Source organism: Delphinus delphis, chromosome 3 (genome assembly GCF_949987515.2).
Source record: "Delphinus delphis chromosome 3, mDelDel1.2, whole genome shotgun sequence".
In the NCBI taxonomy this organism is placed as follows: domain Eukaryota; kingdom Metazoa; phylum Chordata; class Mammalia; order Artiodactyla; family Delphinidae; genus Delphinus; species Delphinus delphis.
Genome location: NC_082685.1, coordinates 79,792,386 through 79,813,465, shown reverse-complemented (window position 1 = coordinate 79,813,465; position 21,080 = coordinate 79,792,386). Strand labels below are relative to the sequence as shown.

At 41.8% G+C, this 21,080-nt stretch overlaps 1 protein-coding gene across 1 annotated transcript in view; it reads left to right on the top strand.

Annotated features, from left to right (window-relative positions):
• The first annotated feature begins 910 nt into the window (after positions 1 to 910).
• Positions 911 to 21,080, top strand: part of KCNN2 (potassium calcium-activated channel subfamily N member 2) — a 183,952-nt gene continuing 163,782 nt past the window's right edge. The window contains exons 1-2 of the mRNA XM_060009004.1: positions 911 to 2,177; positions 2,808 to 2,903. Coding sequence (XP_059864987.1) covers positions 966 to 2,177; positions 2,808 to 2,903 — 1,308 coding nt within the window. The 5' untranslated portion in view covers positions 911 to 965. The remainder of the gene's footprint in view (positions 2,178 to 2,807; positions 2,904 to 21,080) is intronic.

The window sequence follows — 21,080 nt, the reverse complement described above, 5'->3', positions numbered from 1 at the left end:
AGCCCAGGACCTGGCGGCCGGGGGCGCCAGCCCCTCATGTTCTGCAGAAGGCGCAAATGTGAGCAGGCAGTGGCGGGGAAAGCCCTCCGCCCCCGCCAGGGGGACCCGGGAAGCCCGCGCGGGCTCCTCCCGCGGACGAAGGGGATCCCCTCCTCCGGCCCCGCCCCCATCCTCCCCAGGCCCAGGCGCCAAGGAGGTTAACCCTACCCGCGCCGCAGCGCATTAGGGCGAGAGCACCGCGCAGCCAATCCCGACTCCCCGGCGCCAGAGACCAGCGGCGTGGGGAAGATCGGTGAGCCGGGCCCGTTCGGGTCTCGCAGCGGCCAAACAAGGGCTCAGGCCCCGGGGTTCTCACTAAGCCCTGCTGCACTGGCTTAGCTAGTCGTCAAACTTTTTCTCTCCAAAGCGGGTGCCCCCGCAGTTATTTGGCGGGCAGCCGGCAGCCCACTCTCAGCGGGACAATTAGGGAGAAGTGGGCGTGGGGCGAGGAGGCTGCTGTTCTGCAGCTCTAAGAGGCGTGCATGCCGGTGGAGGAGTGGCCCGGGTTCCGCACTGTTCCCTCGCCTGACCCCCTGGCTGGGGTGGCTCAACGTGCTGCAGTGCCCGGTGCAGGGGATCTAGACTGCGCGTCCGGCACTAGTTAGGGGGGTGGTGGCACGGGAAGGAGGGGACGCCTGTTTTTTCCTCCTCCCTCTGCAGACCCGCTGCACTACCTGGTGGTGCTCACGGGTGCTCCCAATCAGCAGGTGGAACCCCCGCCCTCACCCTGTCCTGGCCTGCGCCTCCGAGGGTTTTCATTCTGCAGATTCTACCCCCCCCCCCGCCCCCATCTCTCTCTCTCTCACACGCTCCCCTAAACCGCGCGCACTGCAAACTCAGTCTTGGTCCCCGCAGGTGATGTCATGCCCATTGTTTTGGTGAGCCCAACCAATTGGACGCGCCGCCTGGATTCTACCGGAGCCGGCATGGGCCCTTCCTCGCACCAGCAGCAGGAGTCTCCGCTCCCTACCATAACGCATTGCGCAGGGTGCACCACCGCCTGGTCTCCCTGCAGCTTTAACAGCCCTGACATGGAAACCCCATTGCAGTTCCAGCGCGGCTTCTTCTCGGAGCAGCCGCCACCGCCACCGCTCTCCTCACACCTGCATTGCCAGCAGCAGCAGCAGAGCCAGGACAAGCCGTGCCCGCCCTTCGCGCCCCTCCCGCACCCTCACCACCCCCCGCACCTCGCGCACCAGCAGCAGGGCAGCGGCGGCAGCAGCCCATGCCTCCGGTGCAACAGCTGCGCCTCCTCCGGTGCCCCGGGGGCGGGGGCGGGGGATAACCTGTCCCTGCTGCTCCGCACCTCCTCGCCCGGCGGCGCCTTCCGGACCCGTACCTCCTCGCCGCTGTCAGGCTCGTCGTGCTGCTGCTGCTGCTCGTCGCGCCGGGGCAGCCAGCTCAATGTGAGCGAGCTGACGCCGTCCAGCCATGCCAGTGCGCTCCGGCAGCAGTACGCGCAGCAGCCGGCGTCCGCCTCCCAGTACCACCAGTGCCACAGCCTGCAGCCCGCCGCCAGCCCCACGGGCAGCCTCGGCAGCCTGGGCTCCGGGCCCCCGCTCTCGCACCACCACCACCACCACCACCACCCGCACCCGGCGCACCACCAGCACAGCCAGCCCCAGGCGCGCCGCGAGAGCAACCCCTTCACCGAAATAGCCATGAGCAGCTGTAGGTACAACGGGGGCGTCATGCGGCCGCTCAGCAACTTGAGCGCGTCCCGCCGGAACCTGCACGAGATGGACTCCGAGGCACAGCCCCTACAGCCCCCGGCGTCTGTTGGAGGAGGTGGCGGCGCGTCCTCCCCGTCTGCAGCCGCGGCCGCCGCAGCTTCGTCCTCAGCCCCGGAGATCGTGGTATCTAAGCCGGAGCACAACAACTCCAATAACCTGGCGCTCTACGGAGCCGGCGGCGGAGGCAGCGCTGGAGGCGGCGGCGGCGGTGGCAGCGGGCATGGCAGCAGCGGTGGCACCAAGTCCAGCAAAAAGAAGAACCAGAACATCGGCTACAAGCTGGGCCACCGGCGCGCCCTGTTCGAGAAGCGCAAGCGGCTCAGCGACTACGCGCTCATCTTCGGCATGTTCGGCATCGTGGTCATGGTCATCGAGACCGAGCTGTCGTGGGGCGCCTACGACAAGGTAAGTGCTCCAGCCCTTTGCTCACCGTTCCCGGGCCGCAGAGCCGGACACCGAGTGGTTGGGATGGGCGCTGGTGGGAACTCTCTGCCTGCCAGTTCCGAGCTTTTCCCGGACAATTGGAGGTGCCCGCCGGGACGGCGAGCACCGCTGAGACTCGCTCCCCTAACCCGCAAGGCAACTCTGGAGAGGAAGCTTTTCCGCGCGCAAAGTTCTGGAGGCAGTGAATGCCCAGCGAGTTTGGGCACGTTAAAGAAGTGATTTCAGGAGTCGGTGAGGAAAGCATGCTCTGTTCCTCTCCTGGTGCTCACGATGTCGGAGGCCCCTTTCAAACCCAAGCGCTTAAACTCAAGGATAACTTCCTCTCAGGTTTTGAGAGCCACGAGCTGCGCTTGGGTCTGTGGTGTCGAGGACCCCGCTGCTTGGCCTTCCGGGATCTCCTCTCTCACTTTCCTGTGAGGCCAAGTGATCTGACAGATCACAGAGCCGAGACAGGTGCCCCTACCCCCATCCTCCTACTGGGAATTCAGGTCCCCTTGCTGGGGATTGACCGACCCCCCGGATCTTAAAGGTGGTTAAAAGTGCTGCTTCTTTTTTTTTTTTTAAAAAAAAGTGCTTCTGTCTGTGTTGCAGGCGTCGCTGTATTCCTTAGCTCTGAAATGCCTTATCAGTCTCTCCACGATCATCCTGCTCGGTCTGATCATCGTGTACCACGCCAGGGAAATACAGGTAACTTCGGGGTTCTGCTGTTTATGAATGACTTCAGCTGGGGGAAGTGCAAGGCAGCAAACGCTTTTTCCAAGCTCTCGTGTCCTTGCTTGAGGTTACAGAAGACACACGCTGTATTCTTACCTTAGCACCTGACCTGTTCTTTCAAGAAGTTAAAAACAAAACAAACAGTGCAGCATGTAAATGTGCAGTAGTTTCCAGGATGTATTTGTTAAAGCTTTCAGATTTTCCCCTCTCTTCTTTAGGTAGATCCACTTCTCCATATCAGTCACTGTATTTGTTTTGCTCAAGGCCAGTTATATACTAGCCTTAGTCCGCCAGGTAAATGTGTATTCTCGTCTAATAAACATTTAACAAGATGGGTGGGCCATTATGGAAGATTGTGCCCATGTGTATCACCTTCCATAACTGTAGCTTAGAGAAGAAAATAGGCCCGTGATATTTCTTGCTACTGTATATCAATAAGACAAGAAGAAAACTCTAACCTTTTCTATATCTTACTGTAAAGTTGAAGAAAAAAATCTGTTGTAAATTAAGAATACAAATTCTGTATATCTGGTAGTTTGGTAGATTTTCAGGTACAATCGTTACATTATTTATTAAAAATGTCACTTAAGAGCAAAGGCCACTGCCCTTGTGAGTGAACTTGTTAGGAAAATGTTTGTTTTGTTTAAATGTAGCCAGGAACTCTATTGTTAGATTTGACTGTCACTGACCATTTCAGAATAGTCCGTCTAAAATTCATGGGTTGTCTTTTAAGTTGTTTATTTTGCTGTAGCTTTCAGTTAAAGGAATATTAAGGTTTGGGAATAAAATAACTAGAGTTTTCAAAAATTAAGAGAGATTGAGATTTTCCAGTTTAGAACTTACACTAATATGCATTTTCTGGTTGTTTTGGATCAGGTGTTAGGCATTTGGCAGAACTATTAAACCCTCGAATTTAGGCTGCTTTCCTTTAGGAGTTGCCGTTGAATTTAAATAACTTAGCATTAATTATAAGTTAAATTAATTTTAAGTTAGTAATTTGCAAAAACATACTAAATATGGAAGAAACCAATTTTAACTATTGCCCAAGCAAAATAAAGATACACATGACCCCACATGAGGGGAGAGAAATTACTTCATCATGCTTTCAAATTTGCAAAGACTTTGAAAAGTGTGATTTTGAAGGAAGGAGGATAGAGAATGAGAATTAGAAAGAGTGAGAATATTTAGAGTTAAGTAATAAAACTGCACTGCCAAAACAAGGCAAACACATTTGGACCCTTTAAAATTTTAATAATTCACACATCTTTAATTACTTCTCAGTTTACTATTAAATAATTACACATCTTTAATTCAGCACTAATGATCGTGGGCTTTTGAGATTCTTTCAAACATTTTAAAGTAATACTAAAATGTAACTTAAGCATCATGAGAGTATCTTTTCATTTTGACTTGAAGGGTAGACACTTAAGGCTAGGGAACAAAACAGGTCTAATGGCCCTTTGACTTGGTTTACAGATGAGGTACCTGCAGTCAGAAGAGGTGACCAGCTTGCCAGATTCCATAGCTAGACAGTGCAGAGCGTGACCAGGCCTGTCCTCCTAGCTTCCACCCAGAATGCTTCCTGCTGCACTCTGCTACTGCTTGTTAGCAACCCTGAACATGGACATGTCTTTGTCTGTGGTTCCTCTCTAAATCCAAACGTTTGGTATTTGAATAGGGTTAGACTTAAACGGTTTTTCTAAAATCTTCTTAGGTATTTATAAAAATCAAGTAATTTAATTTTTATTTTTGGCTTGAAGACCAGAGTAGTTTTATTTAATCCACCCTAGAAAGAGACCTTGCTCTTTTGTTTTGTTTTTTAATTAAACATCAGCTTTCGTATTATTCCTGTTCCTTCTGAAAAACACACAGCAAAACAAGCATTCAAGGCGGAGGACATTTGATGGTATTAACACCAAGAACAAAGTGTCTTCCTGAAAATGCTAACCTTTTAAGAATTATGGGGAGATTTTTTTGAAATAACTTGTAGGAGTTTGTGAGGACCAAACATTGGCCACTAACATTGGCCAGATGTTAATTACGTGGTGTAAAAAATTTTTGATACCATATTAGAACTCTTAAAACTTAGAGAAAGTAATACAAATAAAAGAAGTCATATTTTTAAAGATCATTCCACACTTGAAAGAATTCCACCCCTGGCTAATTTTGAGGACCATTTCTGTTACACAAATGCATAGATATATTGATTAGAGTACGAAGAGCACGGGTGATAAAAATGAAGACATGAATTCCCCCTCTAAGGGTTATAAGCACAGTGAACCTCTTTATTGTTGGGGCAACATAAACATCACAAAAAGTTATATTTTTATAATTGGAATTATCTGACCTGATACATGGTTTCTGCTAAACCAGCCACACTTAAGATAGTTTCAAAATGGATGCTCAGGTAATATCATTTAGTTGTTTTGGATGTAGCTTTTACATTCAGTGTTTAATCTAGAGTGATTTTTGTTTTCCTCAAGCTGAAGTTCCAAATTCTTACCTGAGATGCTTTTTTAAAAATATGAAATGGAAAAGGACCAAATAAATGTGGAGACCCTGAGCTGGAAATCAAGAACCAGAAAAAACATGTTCTAATTTATCCAGAGAGTAGTCAGTGATTGCTGCTGAAATAGTTCACTCTGAAACACAGGAAAATCAAGTGCATAGGCTAATGTATCCATGTGTGGAAAATGACGAATTGACCCCTTTTTAACTTACTGATGTCACTGCTATAGATGTACTTCTTTCATAAGTTTTAAGCAAATAGGTACTTCTCAGTTTACTATTAAGAATTCTAAGGATATAGATTAGCTTTGAGTTAAGGAACTCAATGCGGGGGTTATGCTGCTGTTCAGAGCATGTTCTTGGGCATAGCATGCAGTCTAATGTGACACTTCCTCTTTTTCTTTTTAGCATAGCAGTATGATGATTGGATAGTGAGAGCTAGCTAGTATGGGTTTCTGGTACATGGTAGGATTTCTTACTGCATTCAGGAAAAGTAAGTGTTATAGCCAATGTTCTGGCTCTCTGCCCACCGGAATTGCTTTAACGAAGCTTGGGGAGGCCCTGACATTTCCATGGAGAACCTTGGAAAGCAAGTCAGTGTGACCTTTTATAAAATGTTTATACACAGTCTATCAAAATAGATGGTTCAGGTGAGTCATGGACGGAAGTGCTTGAATTAAAATAGTGTGATGGAGAGGCTTTGTAAGAACTTAGCTCAGTACATTTCAGCTTTGGTGTCATTTTTTCAGTACCACAGACAGCTCAATGCACCAGACTATAGTTTGCTCATTTCACTAATTACTTTTACATCCCCTCAAAACAAAAATGAAATTACTTTTTTGGGGGGAGGGATCAGAAAGCTTATATAAAATCAGATTTAGTGGGAGCAGATTTTCAGCTAAGTAGATATTAGATTTTTTCAAATAGACATTTGGCCTTACTTTCTATATTCATCAGTAAAGTCAAAACATGATGAATAGATACATAAAATAAATTTTAGCAAATGCCTTTGTATCACAACCTTCTGACAAAGCAAAAGTACTATGGGGATTGTTTTATACAGTTTGGAAAGGTCACTTGATACTTTAAGTAGCTTCCCCACCTCAAGTCCAAGGTCAAATAATAGGAAAAACAGAGGCATGATTTCCTGTGACTTTTCTTTTTCTCCCCCCTCTTCTGTAGGGTTGGAAGCATTTGTTTGATGGAATAAGAACAAAACAATGTTCAAGTACTCTTTAAGGTCTTCAACATCGAATAAGTTGAATGTAGATTGCACTTCATCTTTTCAACTTTAGTGTACTCGACTTTCTCTTGTGGAAGCAATTTTAGTTGAAAGAGTTGTTTAGTATTTTGAGATAGGCAAATACAAGATTCTAAGTTGGGAGGAAAACCCCTTGGACTGTGATCTTTCTGGTTCTCACGGGATTTGGCAGAATGGAGAGTACCATACTTTAAAGTTGAAAATGGTTTTATTTCCTTGGTTTTGTTTTGGTAATAATATAATTATAGAATAAATAGCACTAAGGGAAACACTGATTTTCCCCTGGTATCTCTTGCAGTGGAAGAACTCTACACATTCTCCCTTAAGTCAGCTTTTCAGAGATGGATGATATACATCTAAAAGTGGAAGAGCAGAAATGACAATTACCCCTTACCTGTGCATGTAGGCCACACAAAGGGGGAAGGAGTGAATGTGGGCAGGGACCTCAGCAACCTCTGAAGTCTCCTGGACTGGCTGAGGAGGGGTGGCTACGTGCCCACTGAGTAGACTCTGGCTCACCTTGTGGAGAATGGGAAAGAATGCTCGCTTTCCCACTCCTGCAGAGAGCAAGTAGATGCTTCCAGACCGTGCAGAAAATACTGCATATAGTTATTATTCTTATTAATAAAATAATAATGACTACACACAGTGACAATAACTAGTCCAGAAGAGCTTAAAATAAATATGATAGTCACATTCTCAATCCAGTGTTTCAGAGACCACCACTTTTACATTTCTCATACATTTCTCCAGAATTTTCAAAAATGAATATTTAGTTGTGTTTAGAGACACACATACTGTGCTTTTTTTGCTTAATATATCTTGAAGGTTTTTTATTGTCAGCACATGGAAACCCATCTCATTCGTTCTTAGCAACTGTTTATTATCCCATTTTACGGATGCACTGTGGCTTACTGTTAAGCTTTTGCTGTTATAAGCCATAATAAAAATGAACACTCTTGTATACTATTTAAATCTACTAATTAGAGGATACACATATGGCGTATATCCAGCAGACGGATTGCCGAATCAAAGGGAGTTTGTATTTTAAATGGAAAGTACTGCCCACCAGCCCTTTAGAAAGGTCTTCAGAGTTCTCATTCTCGGCTTCCCTACACATTATTTCCCCACAGCATTGTTAACACTGAATGTTATAAAAAGGAATTTTAAACATCTTTGGCTTTGTAAAGTTTACTATCTTCCTGAAAAAAACATTTTTTTTTTTGGTGAAAAATTCAAGGACAAAGCTCATGGCCTCATAGGCTCATTAGCAACATTTTGGAATATCTAGTGGTGCATTATCTAATCTGCTGACAAAATGACCAATCCTTGTAAAGGTGCCATCAGAAGCAAGCATTGGCCATATTTTTGGGTTTTTTACTTTAAAAAAAGTTAGAGATGAAGGAAGCTAAAAGAGTAGAAGGAATGGTCTTCGACTGGTCTTTAGGTCTCTCGTATATCTATAGTATGAGGGAGAGAAGAGTTAACTCTTTGACTGTAAGACCCCAGAAGATCATGAAGTGGATACCTTGCCTGAATTGCTTTGTTGTGTGGTGGTCAGCTCCACAACCGCTGTCTATATTGCCAGCAACTTCTACAGAGTTGTAATGAGACTCTCAGTCCCTTTGACTTCGTGTATACCCTGTAGTAACGAAATCACTCAGGGCCAATTTTCTCTGCCTGCCTGTATAAAGATCTCTGCATTATTAATGGATGTGACACTAAATAAAGCGATCCTGGTGTGTTTACAGAGCAGCATCACAAATGAATGAAGAGTGGAACTTTAGGTTTACTGCGAGTGGGTTCGCTTGATCTGCCAACTCGTTTCTGGGCCACGTTTTGTACAGCTTGGAAAGGAGACCACTGTGGGCTGTCATTGTCCCAAACCACATCTGGCAGGGTGGACAGAGGGAGCCTGCACTGATTTAGCTTCAGGAAGTTACTTTTGGTCAGGGTACAAAGTGGTTTCATGGGGCCATTTTAGTGAGAATTTCCTCTCATTAGGAATTATGATGTTTGCTACTTTGGGAGTATATGTTTAACCTGAAACTCCTTTAGAATTCTCTTTATAGAACTGGAAACTGTGTGGAGAGGACCTGAATTGTTATCTGGCCCAGGATCCCACCCAGCATGGAAACTCCCTTTATGTCATCTCAGATAAAAGTGGCCACCCAATTTCTGCTTGATCCCTCTTCCCATGATGGTCAGTTTGTCTGTACAAGGCTGTCTATTCCATTGCCAGACAACTCTTAATTTTAGGAAGATTTTCCTTATGTTGGGAGTGAAGTCTGGTTTTATTCCTTCCCATATTCAACATTGAAAAAGTTTTTGAGCTCTGCTAATACAATGAGGAATAAGACAGTAAGGTTCCTTCCCTCTTGGAACTAACATTCCAAGCAGGCGGTGTTAAGGAGAGAGACAAAAATTAAGTAAAGGAAGAAAATCCTTGGAAGTTGTGATAAGTGTCATAAAGGGGCCATGAAAGGCTGTGATAGAAAATAATTGGGGGCAGAGCGTTGTACACATCAGACAGGGTGGTCCTGGGAGCAGTCTCTAAGGAAGTGACTTTTAAGCTGAGACATAAAGGAAAAGAAGTTACCAGCTATTGGCAGAGTCTGGAGGAACAAACTTTTCCAAGCCCTCGTGGCTGAAAGGAGTTTCCTGCACTTATACAGTTGAGAGCAAACCAGTGTGGCCCAAGCAGGGCGACGGTGGTACTGGATGGGGTGAGAGTGGATAGGCAGGGGTCTGATACTGAAGTGTCCTGAGACCATTACAAGAATTTTGTGATGTTTTCTTCAAAGTGCATGAGGCCACCATTAAAGCACAGAAGAGTCATGATCCAGCTTATTGTTTAAGCAGACCTTTTGTTGAAGCTCTGAGGAGATTGGTCTGGAGACCCTTGGCAAGTCACATTTAGAGATGACACTCACTTGGCTTGGGTAGTAGTGGTGGAAGTGAAGAGAAGTGGTCTGATTCAAGACCCAGGTTGGAGGTAGAATAGACATCTTAGTGATTGGGTATGACAGGTGAGGGCAAGAGGTGATGCTAAGATGATTCTCCGGGTTCTGGGTGGAGCATCTGAGTGTGTTATGCTGACAGGGGAGAACTCACATTGAAGGGTAGCATGTGGAATCAGGAATGCTTCTGGTGGAAATGCTTCTGAGTATACAAGAGAACCCTGAGTTCAGAGAAAAGGTGTGGAGTGGAAATTTAAATTGGCCAGTAATCAGCGTAGAGACTATTTAAACCCACAGGAATTGATAAAATCACTGAGAGAAAATAGAGGAATGAGAGAAGAAGGTCGAGAGCAGATCAACCTCTGACATCTAGAGGTTGTGTGAAGCAGGAACTAGAGAAAAGAGATAAGAATGACTTGTCCTAGAGGTGGTAATGGGAGTGTTGGAAGGAGGGCACAGAGCTGTTTACTGAATGCCATGAAGTCAGTTAATATCGGGTAGAGAGGTGCCTTTTGGATTTGGCAAGTTCAAGGTCGTTGCTGACCTTGATGAGCAGTTTCAGTGGAATGGTAGAAACAGAACACAAACTGTAATTTCCAGTATAACAGAGTAATTTGATTCCCCCTCTTCCCAGAATTACAGAGCAAACATTTAAATATTGGTTAGGTCCCTTTAAATGCCCACCTAATTAAATAGTCCCCGTTTCTTTGAATTTTCCCAATCAGGCTTAGAATGTCCCTGATCATATTCTTCTGGACTTACTCTGTTTTGTTGAATTCCCACTTTGAGTAAGGTCAGAAATGTACTCAGTACTTTCAGATGGGATCTGCCAGTGTACTTGTTACCTCCGTTCAACAAAAATCCTCCATTGTGCTGACTGTTATTTAGTCTAAAATGGTCATTGCGTCACCCAAACTGTTGCCAAGTACACTTGTAAAATTGTTACTGAACTGAATGTAGGGCTTTACATTTACTGACTCTGTTAAATAGCATCTTGGTTTCAGGTGAGTGTTTTAGCCTGTCAGAATTATTTGAATCATAATGGTGATGTTTATTTGACAAACACTTACTTAGGTTTGGAAAATGCTGTGTGTGGAGGGGGCTCTGGCATTGGAAAGACCCACATCAGTGCTAAATTCTGTTCCAGAAACATGGTCAATGTTAGTGGCTGTTACCCAGTTTTCACACATCCAACTCTTCCTAGCTTCTCACTAGCCATGACTTTGAAAAGTGTAGCTTGGGTACCATGCCGAAGGCACGGTCAGAGCTGAGAAGTAGGACCTTCTTTGTAGTTAGCCATCTGTTCATCCATGATATTTGGTTCAGCTTTTCACGTACTAACAACTCTCTGAACCCTGACTATCAGCCAGCCTACGTTTCTCTACAAGAATGTCATGAGGACTGTCAGATCCCTTGCTGAAATCCGTGTATTCTGTGCAGTCTCATGATCTGCCAGTCTATTCATGATATCCAAGAAGGAAACAAGACTGATGAGCTTATCATTTTAAGCATTATAATGTATTAGGCTTCATGACCAAATGCCTTTTCTCTTAAAAATTTTGTTTTTTTCTCCAGATTATAAAATTAGTAAACATTTATGTTAGAAATCTGTAAAACATAAATAACATGAAAAAGAATATGTTAGTTTAATCTCACCACCCAGAGATAATTATTATTGTGATATAATGTATTTATATGAAGTAGATGGACCTGATATTTGCTATATATCAGGATAAGGAAATTTAGTGTTCTTTTCATGTAATTTTCTATTCATTTCCCCATGCCATTAAACATTCCAATTTTTTTTGCATCATATAGCTATAAGCAATTTAATCCTTTCCCTTATTTTTGGACCCTTAAGAAAAATTAGAAAGACTCTATTTAAAATATTTATGTAATAAATACCTTTGCAGATGAACTTGTGTAAGCATCTCTGATGAGTTCCTAAGGAAAAATTGCCAAGGCAGAAATTACTTAGTTAAAGAATATTATTTAAGGCAACTGAGAGTTTGTCAAATGGTCCTTCCAAAGGTTTATATCATGCCTTTCATTTTTAAAGTACTTACAAACCACTTTGTTAAATAACTGACTTGATTATTTTCTGGAGTGTCTAGGATCCATTTACTGATTAGTATTCTGAGTACTGTCCTACTTTGTGAATCTAGAAATGTGCTTCTCTGGAGTCTCCTATAGCTTCCTATTTCTCCATGATTTTGGTTTCTGAATCTTGGCTAACCAGGTTTGTAAAAGGGTATTCCTGCTTAATAATTAAAGTTTATATAGAAATGATGCAAAAGCAGTATTGGAAGATAACTTTGTCCACAGATATTCCCAGTCTTTGTTATTATAGGAAGCTGTAAAAACCATAATTTCTGAAATTTTTCTCTACAAACTTTCCTGCTGAGCAAAGCAAAGCAATCAGACTCTCCTTTGAGTTGTTTACTGTTTTTGCAGCATTGCCTCATGGCTTTGTGTGCTGCTTCTGGAGCCCAATCTGTCTGGGCTTGTACCCAGCTCTGCCACTAGTTAGCTGTGTGACCTTGGACATATTACTTAATCTCTCTGTACTTCACTTTCCTTGTCTGTAAAATGGGGAATATAGAGTACCTCTCTCATTGGGTTGTTGTGAGGATTGAGTGTATATATTTGTGTGTATATATATATAAAGCACTTAGAATGCTGCCTGGCATGTGGTGAGGGCTATTTAGGTGTCAGCTGCTGGTTATTGTTAGCTATTTCGGGGTTCGTTGGGGTGGAAGGGGAGGAATTAGAGCCCAGCTTCTCTGGGCTCTGGGCAACAGTGATATTTTTTTCTTCTTTTACAAGTCATACAGGAGGGAACAGGAAAAAAAAAAAAAGGTGTGCATTCAAACAGTGTTCATTAGTTTACTCACACTTAATCTAGAATAGGGGTATGTGTGTGTGTGCGTTCTTTTTTTTTTTTTTTTTTTTTTTTTTAATAAAAGCTTTGATCTCCATTTAGGACAGCCAGTATTTTTTTAAACTTAGTTTAGATTTTCCCTGGGGCAAGTTGGCTGTCTGAGGAGGTAAGTGTTCATTTTGGTTGTCAGGTTGCAGATCAGTAAACTAGTGTTAGAGTACTATAATGTTAGGGGTCACCATGTTTTACCGAAATAGCCATTTCCCCTATAAACACACCATAGGTGTGGCTTCTGGCTGGAAGCTCTGTGAGCTACATTAACTCCTTCAGACATCCAGGTCACAGCCGATGGCATCTCCTACTAATGAGGACCCTGGTGACTTAAAAGAGTTAAGTGCAGCGCCCTGAAAAGTAAGCAAAGGGAATAATTTGATAATGGAAAATTCTGGTATTAAACCCCTGCTGAAAGGATGAGAGGTAATAAACAGCCAAAGGCATATGTATAAAGGATTGTAACTGACAGCACTTTCTGTCTGTATTCATTGTAGGTCTACAGGATATTTAAATAAAAAGCATTTTTTTTTCTTTTTCTGGATTAGGTTTATCTCTGGAAAGAGTTTTGTTTAGTATGCCACCACCCTCAACCATGCTTGGAGTACCTTGATTGGAAAGAATTGAGAAGAATTTTCATGTGTCAATATGACAAGTAACATCTCAAAATATACTTGATTCAGTGATTGGGTTTACTTTTTATCAGACAGCTTATATCTTCTCTTCTGTTTCATTTCACATGACCGTTAGTTGAGTCTGTATTATCTCTCTTTTTGAACAATGTGTTATTGTTGGGTGAGTTTTTTTCTTTGCTTTTTGACTTTATAAAACACATTGAGATTCAGACAGTATAAACTTTGAACTGAACTGTGTAGACAAGTGTTAACAGCCAGTGTTTCACATCTATAATTTTGTCATGTGCTTTCTTGAATATCTGAGCATCGTTACCTAGTTATGTGTCTATCCATAATGGTTATCAAGAAGGTATTGAGATGGGGTTGTTTCCAAGCAATCTGACTATTGAAATTTGGATATGCATCCACTGTTGGTCTTATTCACTGAGATAGTCTTCTTTCTATCAGGAAGTTTTGGTCTTCCAAGGAAATTTCATTCAATATTTATATATTAGTTTTGACACAAGCATACTGAATTTTGGGGAGGAGGCGTTAAGCACCATAATGTGGTTGTCGTGGTCTTGGGTAGTGCTTTTTTGAGGATAGCGTCTGCTGTCAAGAGGAGTAAAAAATACACAGGTGCTAATCTTTAAACTGCTTAAATTTTTGTTGAGTGAGTAAGGGAAATTATATCCTAGTATTGGATTTATTTTTAAGGTCAAAGATCATTTAAAATATTGAAAGATAATAATTAGGCTGAATATTTATTCAAGTTGCATACATATAAAGTGATGTAAAAGTGATGGCTACGGGCTTTATTATAGTCACCTCATGCCTTTTCACAGGTATATCTAGTACTTCCAGCCATACACCCAAGCAGAGTTATTGACTGAACACTTAATTTCTTTTATGTGGATTTAGCTATGAAATTTTAAGACGAAAAGTCTTGGCTTCTAGAAACTTACCTTAGGTCAATTTTCATACTGGTAAATCCTCCCATATTTGGAAAAAAATGTTTTTATATCAAAGAGCATGAATTGCTTTCTGTCCTTAGAAGCAAAAACAACTGAAGATATATTTATTTAGTGAACATGCTGTTAGTTTAAAGCTTCAGCTTCTTGCTTAAACCTGTGGGTAATATTGTAAATTTTAATGCTGTCGTTGAAAATTATTTTGAATAGAATTTTACTTCTTTCCCTTTAGTATTTTAGTCAAGAATCCTCACTATTTGTTCGCATTTGTCAATGTCAGAGAGCGTACTTAATGAAAATGCATTTGGGCAGACTTTCAAAAATTAAGCAGTAGTGATACAAAGAGAAATCTCTAATTTGCTTGTTTTGGGGGTAAAAAGCAACAATACTGTATTAAGGCTGAAAACTATTTTTCAAAATATCTTTGATTTGGAATCCGCTGGCTCTTGTAGATTTTTTAAATATCATTTTTTAAAGGCTTAGTCTTCCGTATTTTTTTTTCTTTCAGCATATCTGCTTTACACAGTCTTTTTTATCCTTTTTGACAACTATTCCTATTTTTTGGTTGTTACATTTGGGCCATGTTTTGCTTCACATCTCAGAATGTGTCCCTTGGGTGCTCCTTACATTGGGGGATGAAGATCCATCCCACTCACTGTCATGTTCACTGTCTCGCTTAGTCTGATGCTGTATACACAAATTACTTCAGTGGCAGCTATTTCGAAATCATGAATCCATTAAGTGTGTCTCTTTGCAGTTTTATACAGCTGGCCACAGAGGGAAAGCGGATGTGTGTTTAGGACTTAGTCCCTCAAGCCCATGTCAGAACGTCTTGAGCAGGGACCACACAGCACAATCAGTGGTGAGCATTTTCTCTGCAGCGTTTTCCCAAAAACAAGAGGTCTCTTCTGCACTGTTGTGCAGGAACACACGTCACCACAGCAAGATGATTGATGTGATGGAGGGTGGGACGAGGGCTCATCTTCAAGACCTGAATTATGATATGTTGCCACATGGCAACCAAATTCAACAAATACAGAGGAATAGGATCAGATCGGGTGGCTGACGGGGTGGAGGTGACGAGCTCAGATACCCCGGTGATACGTGCTCTAGCTAAATTCCCAGGCTGAATACAAATTTTTATTAATTGGCTCTCATTTCCTCTCTCCTCTCTTGGTATAATGATGACCTGTACATTTACAGTGGGATCAAAAAAGTTGATGACTTTCACCCTTTTTTCTTAAACACAGTGGGGAAAATGACAATGAAGTGCTACAGGTCTGGTCCTCTTTACCAAAAAGATAAGAACAGCAGGATTTTCAAATCATCTCATTGACTTGTTTTAAATTTGCCCATTGGTTCATTTCTTCTGAGGAGCAGCCCTTCCTACCCAGCAATCTCTGAGGTCCCTGCTAGGTGTGTTTACATAACCCATCCCTCTCAGCTCCTCCAGCTTTGTTTTTTTTTTTTTTTTTAACATCTTTATTGGAGTATAATTGCTTTACAATGGTGTGTTAGTAGTTTCTGCTTTATAACAAAGTGAATCAGTTATACATATACATATGTCCCCATATCTCTTCCCTCTTGCGTCTCCCTCCCTCCCACCCTCCCTATCCCACCCCTCTAGGTGGTCACAAAGCACTGAGCTGATCTCCCTGTGCTATGCAGCTGCTTCCCACTAGCTATCTATTTTACACTTGGTAGTGTATGTATGTCCATGCCACTCTCTCACTTTGTGCCAGCTTACCATTCCCCCTCCCTGTATCCTCAAGTCCATTCTCTAGTAGGTCTGTGTCTTTATTCCCGTCTTGCCCCTAGGTTATTCATGACCATTTTTTTAGATTCCATATATATGTGTGAGCATACGGTATTTTTTCTTCTCTTTCTGACTTACTTCATTCTGTACGACAGTCTCTAGGTCCATCCACCTCACTACAAATAACTCAATTTCGTTTCTTTTTATGGCTGAGTAATATTCCATTGTATATAAGTGCAACATCTTCTTTATCCATTCATCTGTTGTTGGACACTTAGGTTGCGTCCATGTCCTGGCTATTGCAAATAGAGCTGCAATGAACATTGTGATACATGCCTCTTTTTGAATTATGGTTTTCTCAGGGTATATGCCAGTAGTGGGATTGCTGGGTTGTATGGTTGTTCTATTTTTAGTTTTTTAAGGAACCTCCATACAGTTCTCCACAATGTCTGTATCAATTTACATTCCCACCAACAGTGCAAGAGGGTTCCCTTTTCTCCACACCCTCTCCAGAATTTATTGTTTGTGGATTTTTTGATGATGGCCATTCTGACCAGTGTGAGATGATATCTCTTTGTAGTTTTGATTTGCATTTCTCTAATGATGAATGATGTTGAGCATTCTGTCATGTGTTTGTTGGCAATCTGTATACCTTCTTTGGAGAAATGTCTATTTAGGTCTTCTGCCCATTCTTGGATTGGGTTGTTTGCTTTTTTTGATATTGAGCTGCATGAGCTGCTTGTAAATTTTGGAGATTAATTCTTTGTCAGTTCCTTCGTTTGCAAATATTTTCTCCCATTCTGAGGGTTGTCTTTTGATCTTGTTTATGGTTTCCTTTGCTGTGCAAAAGCTTTTAAGTTTCAGTACGTCCCATTTGTTTATTTTTGTTTTTATTTCCATTTCTCTAGGAGGTGGGTCAAAAAGGATCTTGCTGTGATTTATGTCATAGAGTGTTCTGCCTATGTTTTCCTTTAAGAGTTTGATAGTGTCTGGCGTTATATTTAGGTCTTTAATCCATTTTGAGTTTATTTTTGTATATGGTGTTAGGGAGTGTTCTAATTTCATTCTTTTACATGTAGCTGTCCAGTTTTCCCAGCACCATTAAAATTCAACACCCATTTATGATAAAAACCCTCCAGAAAGTAGGCATAGAGGGAACTTTTCTCAACATAATAAAGGCCATATATGACAAACCCACAGCCAACATCGTCCTCAATGGTGAAAAACTGAAACCATTTTCACTAAGATCACGAACAAGACAACGTTGCCCACTCTCACCACTCTTATTCAACAGTGTTTTGGAATTTGTAGCCACAGCAATCAGAGAAGAAAAAGAAATAAAAGGAATCTGAATTGGAAAAGAAGAAGTAAAGCTGTCACTGTTTGCAGATGACATGATACTATACATAGAGAATCCTAAAGATGCTACCAGAAAACTACTAGAGTTAATCAATGAATTTTGTAAAGTAGCAAGATACAAAGTTAATGCCCAGAAATCTCTTGCATTCCTATACACTAATGATGAAATATCTGAAAGTGAAATTAAGAAAACACTCCCATTTACCATTGCAACAAAAAGAATAAAATATCTAGGAATAAACCTACCTAAGGAGACAAAAGACCTATATGCAGAAAATTATAAGACACTGATGAAAGAAATTAAAGATGATACAAATAGAAGGAAAGATATACCATGTTCTTGGATTGGAATAATCAACATTGTGAAAATGACTCTACTACCCAAAGCAATCTACAGATTCAATGCAATCCCTATCAAACTACCACTGGCATTTTTCACAGAACTAGAACAAAAAATTTCACAATTTGTATGGAAACACAAAAGACCCCAAATAGCCAAAGCAATCTTGAGAAAGAAAAACGGAGCAGGGGGAATCAGGCTCCCTGACTTCAGACTCTACTACAAAGCTACTGTAATCAAGACAGTATGGTACTGGCACAAAAACAGGCATATAGATCAATGGAACAGGATAGAAAGCCCAGAGTTAAACCCACGCACATATGGTCACCTTATCTTTGATAAAGGAGGCAAGAATATACAGTGGAGGAAAGACAGCCTCTCCAGCTTTGTTTTCATTGGGGAATCTTCTGTGGGAACACATGCTGTGTTTTGAGATTTCCAGTCGTGTCAAGATTCTCTGTCTGACTGTGAACCTAGGGAACGAGTTGAGGGTACGTGCTGATCTCTAATACCCTTCGGTGCATCACTGTTGTTGGAGGGAGGACAAATAGGCACAGATATAACATTTTCCGGTCATGGTGCATCATATCTGGCACTTGTACTTGGGTTTATGTTGAATGTTAAAACTTTATGTAAAGTAGAAGAGCCACTGCCTCGAGGTAATAGATGTCATCTGTCAGGGCCTGTCACTGTCCACCAGAGTGTGGGTGGCAACACAAAGTATGCCCCACCCCCCAGAGGAAAGTGTAGGAGGAGTGGTCATATAGACACCTTCTAACTGGACAACCACATGTGCTTCTGGGAAGCAGCCCAGGGTGGCGTTTAACTCTGGCTGTGGATCCAGACAGATTGGGGTTAGAACTCAGCTTCACCCTGGGTGACCATGAGAAGAAAATTTGACACCTCTCAGGCTCATTTTCTTTATTTGTAAAATGGAAATGAGAATTATACCTATCTCACTAGATTGCTTTGAGGATTCAGCGAGACAGTCTTTATGAAGAACCTTGTGTGATACCTGGCACATTGTAAATGGCACATTCAATAAATGTTAACCCCTTCTATTACTACTCTTCCATCATTGCTATTATTAAGCAAATATTATAGCCCAAGCAGGGAAGCAGAGCCTAGAGTCTAGGAGGATCTCAAAGTGGGAAGGGGGTTGGATAATAATGTATAATATTTCAAGGTAGTTGAACCACGTTCTGGTTAAGAGGGAGGTTGGGCAGAGAAGGCAAATACTTGATTAGTTAGGGCACACTATAGCCCTTGGGCCAAATCTGGCCTCCTGGGTAAATCCAACTTGTTTTTATAAAGAAATTTTTATTGGCACACACTTGTTTACGTGCTGTATACAGCTACTTCTGCACTACAACTTGCACTACGGGCAGAGTTGAGTGGTTGCAACAGAAACCATTTGGCTGCAAAGCCAAAAATATTTACTTTACAGAAAAAGTTTGCTGACCTTTGAGTTACAGCCGAGGATGGTCAACAAAGACAGAGAGAAATACACATAGAACTGTCTCTTCTGCCTTTGTTTCATAAGTTACTTTATTCCTTGCTCCAATTTTAGGCTTCTTAAGGTATGTGATGAGCAGAGGTTCAGGTAGACCTGCTCGCACCTGGGAAGTGCAGATTTCTGTAGGGTAGAAGTCTTGTGCTGTGATACAAGCCCTCAGTCTACCTGTAGGATCTGCATTCTGGGATTGAGGTGAATGGCCTGTGGGAATTAGAGTTACATCATCACACTGAGGAAAATGGCTGTGGTAGGAACTATCAGTACTTTCATGGAGAGTCTGAGTGGGAGCCTCAGAACTCAGAATCCTTTCTGGTGGAGGCCAGTGATGAGACATTGGGCCTGTGTGATCCTTGGTGCTTTGTAAGTTAGTCTCTGAAAAGCTAGGCTGGGTGTGGTTTACATTCTTATGACCCTGTCGGTGTTTGCTGACCTCAATTAGGAAAGGAGGCTCATTTGTTTCAAATTTTGAAGAAAGTGTTTTAACTCCACGTTTTATCAAAAAAAAAAATCACAAATTAATTGGGGAAGCCATATAGAATATTGGCTTTTTTCTTTAGGTCTGAAATTGTGGCTGTATGTATAATTTATTAATTTGTGGATTTCTGTTCCCCAGTGATTAAAGTTATAATATATTTCATGTGGATCACCTCCATTCTCAGCTGCCTGCTGGACAGCTCCCCTTGGAAGCCCTGCACGCCCTTACCCCCTTACCGTTCGCCCAGTCCTCCCTCTTGCCCTCTCATGCTTGCTATCTTCCAGAAGGCGCTACCAACCACCTAGGGCCCCACTGAGGACCCTTGCTCTTTCCTCCACTCCTCCCCCCTCCCCACTCCTCACCCCCAGTAGAGTCACCGGGTCCTACAAGTATTTCCTCCATAGTGTCTTTTGAGTTACCTCTGCTTTCTGGTAACATTCTCAAGGGCCTAGGTTTTGTGTTTCCTGAACTTCAACTTTTCCCAGATCCTCCTACAATCTCTACTTTGTTTACATATCATTAATATTTTATGTTTATATTATTTATAGTATGTATTATATATTATCTGGTATATATTATATACAATTACATGTACATATATAATTACATATATTGTATATTGATATGTGTATAATATATACTTATATTATGACAATAAAATATAGAATATAACGTACATATAATTAATATATTAGAAAATATAATATATATATATAGTTCAATAATATACATTGTATATATATTATATATTATAATATAAATATATAATATATAGTTATATATAATTTATATAAATATGTTTAAATAACATATAGTATATATAACACATTATTTATTCATATTTTAATATTTGTATTATCTTATTTTTATACTATATTAATATTTTTCTTTCAGCTTCCTTCTTTTAGCCTCATCTTAAGTAATAATATCTATGAAATTATGTTATAGTATAATTACATATGTGTTCTAATACATAATGAATTAAAACTGTAAGTGAACAACACACAGTCTAGAATCATCTCAGAGGAACATGTCAGAAGAAACTCCTTTTGGGAATTTCTGCCTTGGTTGTTACCCTTATTGTTTTTAATGCGTATGAATGTAGCCTCTCCTCCCACCCCCCCGCTTCTTTCTGATGGTCCATTCCCCCACTGCTACATGGATGTCTGTCCCAAACATAAACCTGATCCTGTCACAACAGTTCTAAAATCCTTGCATGACTCTCTGTTGTTGTCAGCGGGGACATTCTTTAATGCAGATACTTCACAACACGGTTCTCGTGACGTGGCCCTTGTCTGCCTGTCAGCCCCACTCAGCCCTGTTTTTATCGCCCAAATAGACCACTTCTGCTCCAGCAAGACTGGATCACTTGCAGTTCTGAAGGATATCACACTGTTCCATGCCTCTGTGCCTGAAATGCCCTTCCAGTTTATTTTCCTGAATCCTGCTGGTGCATGA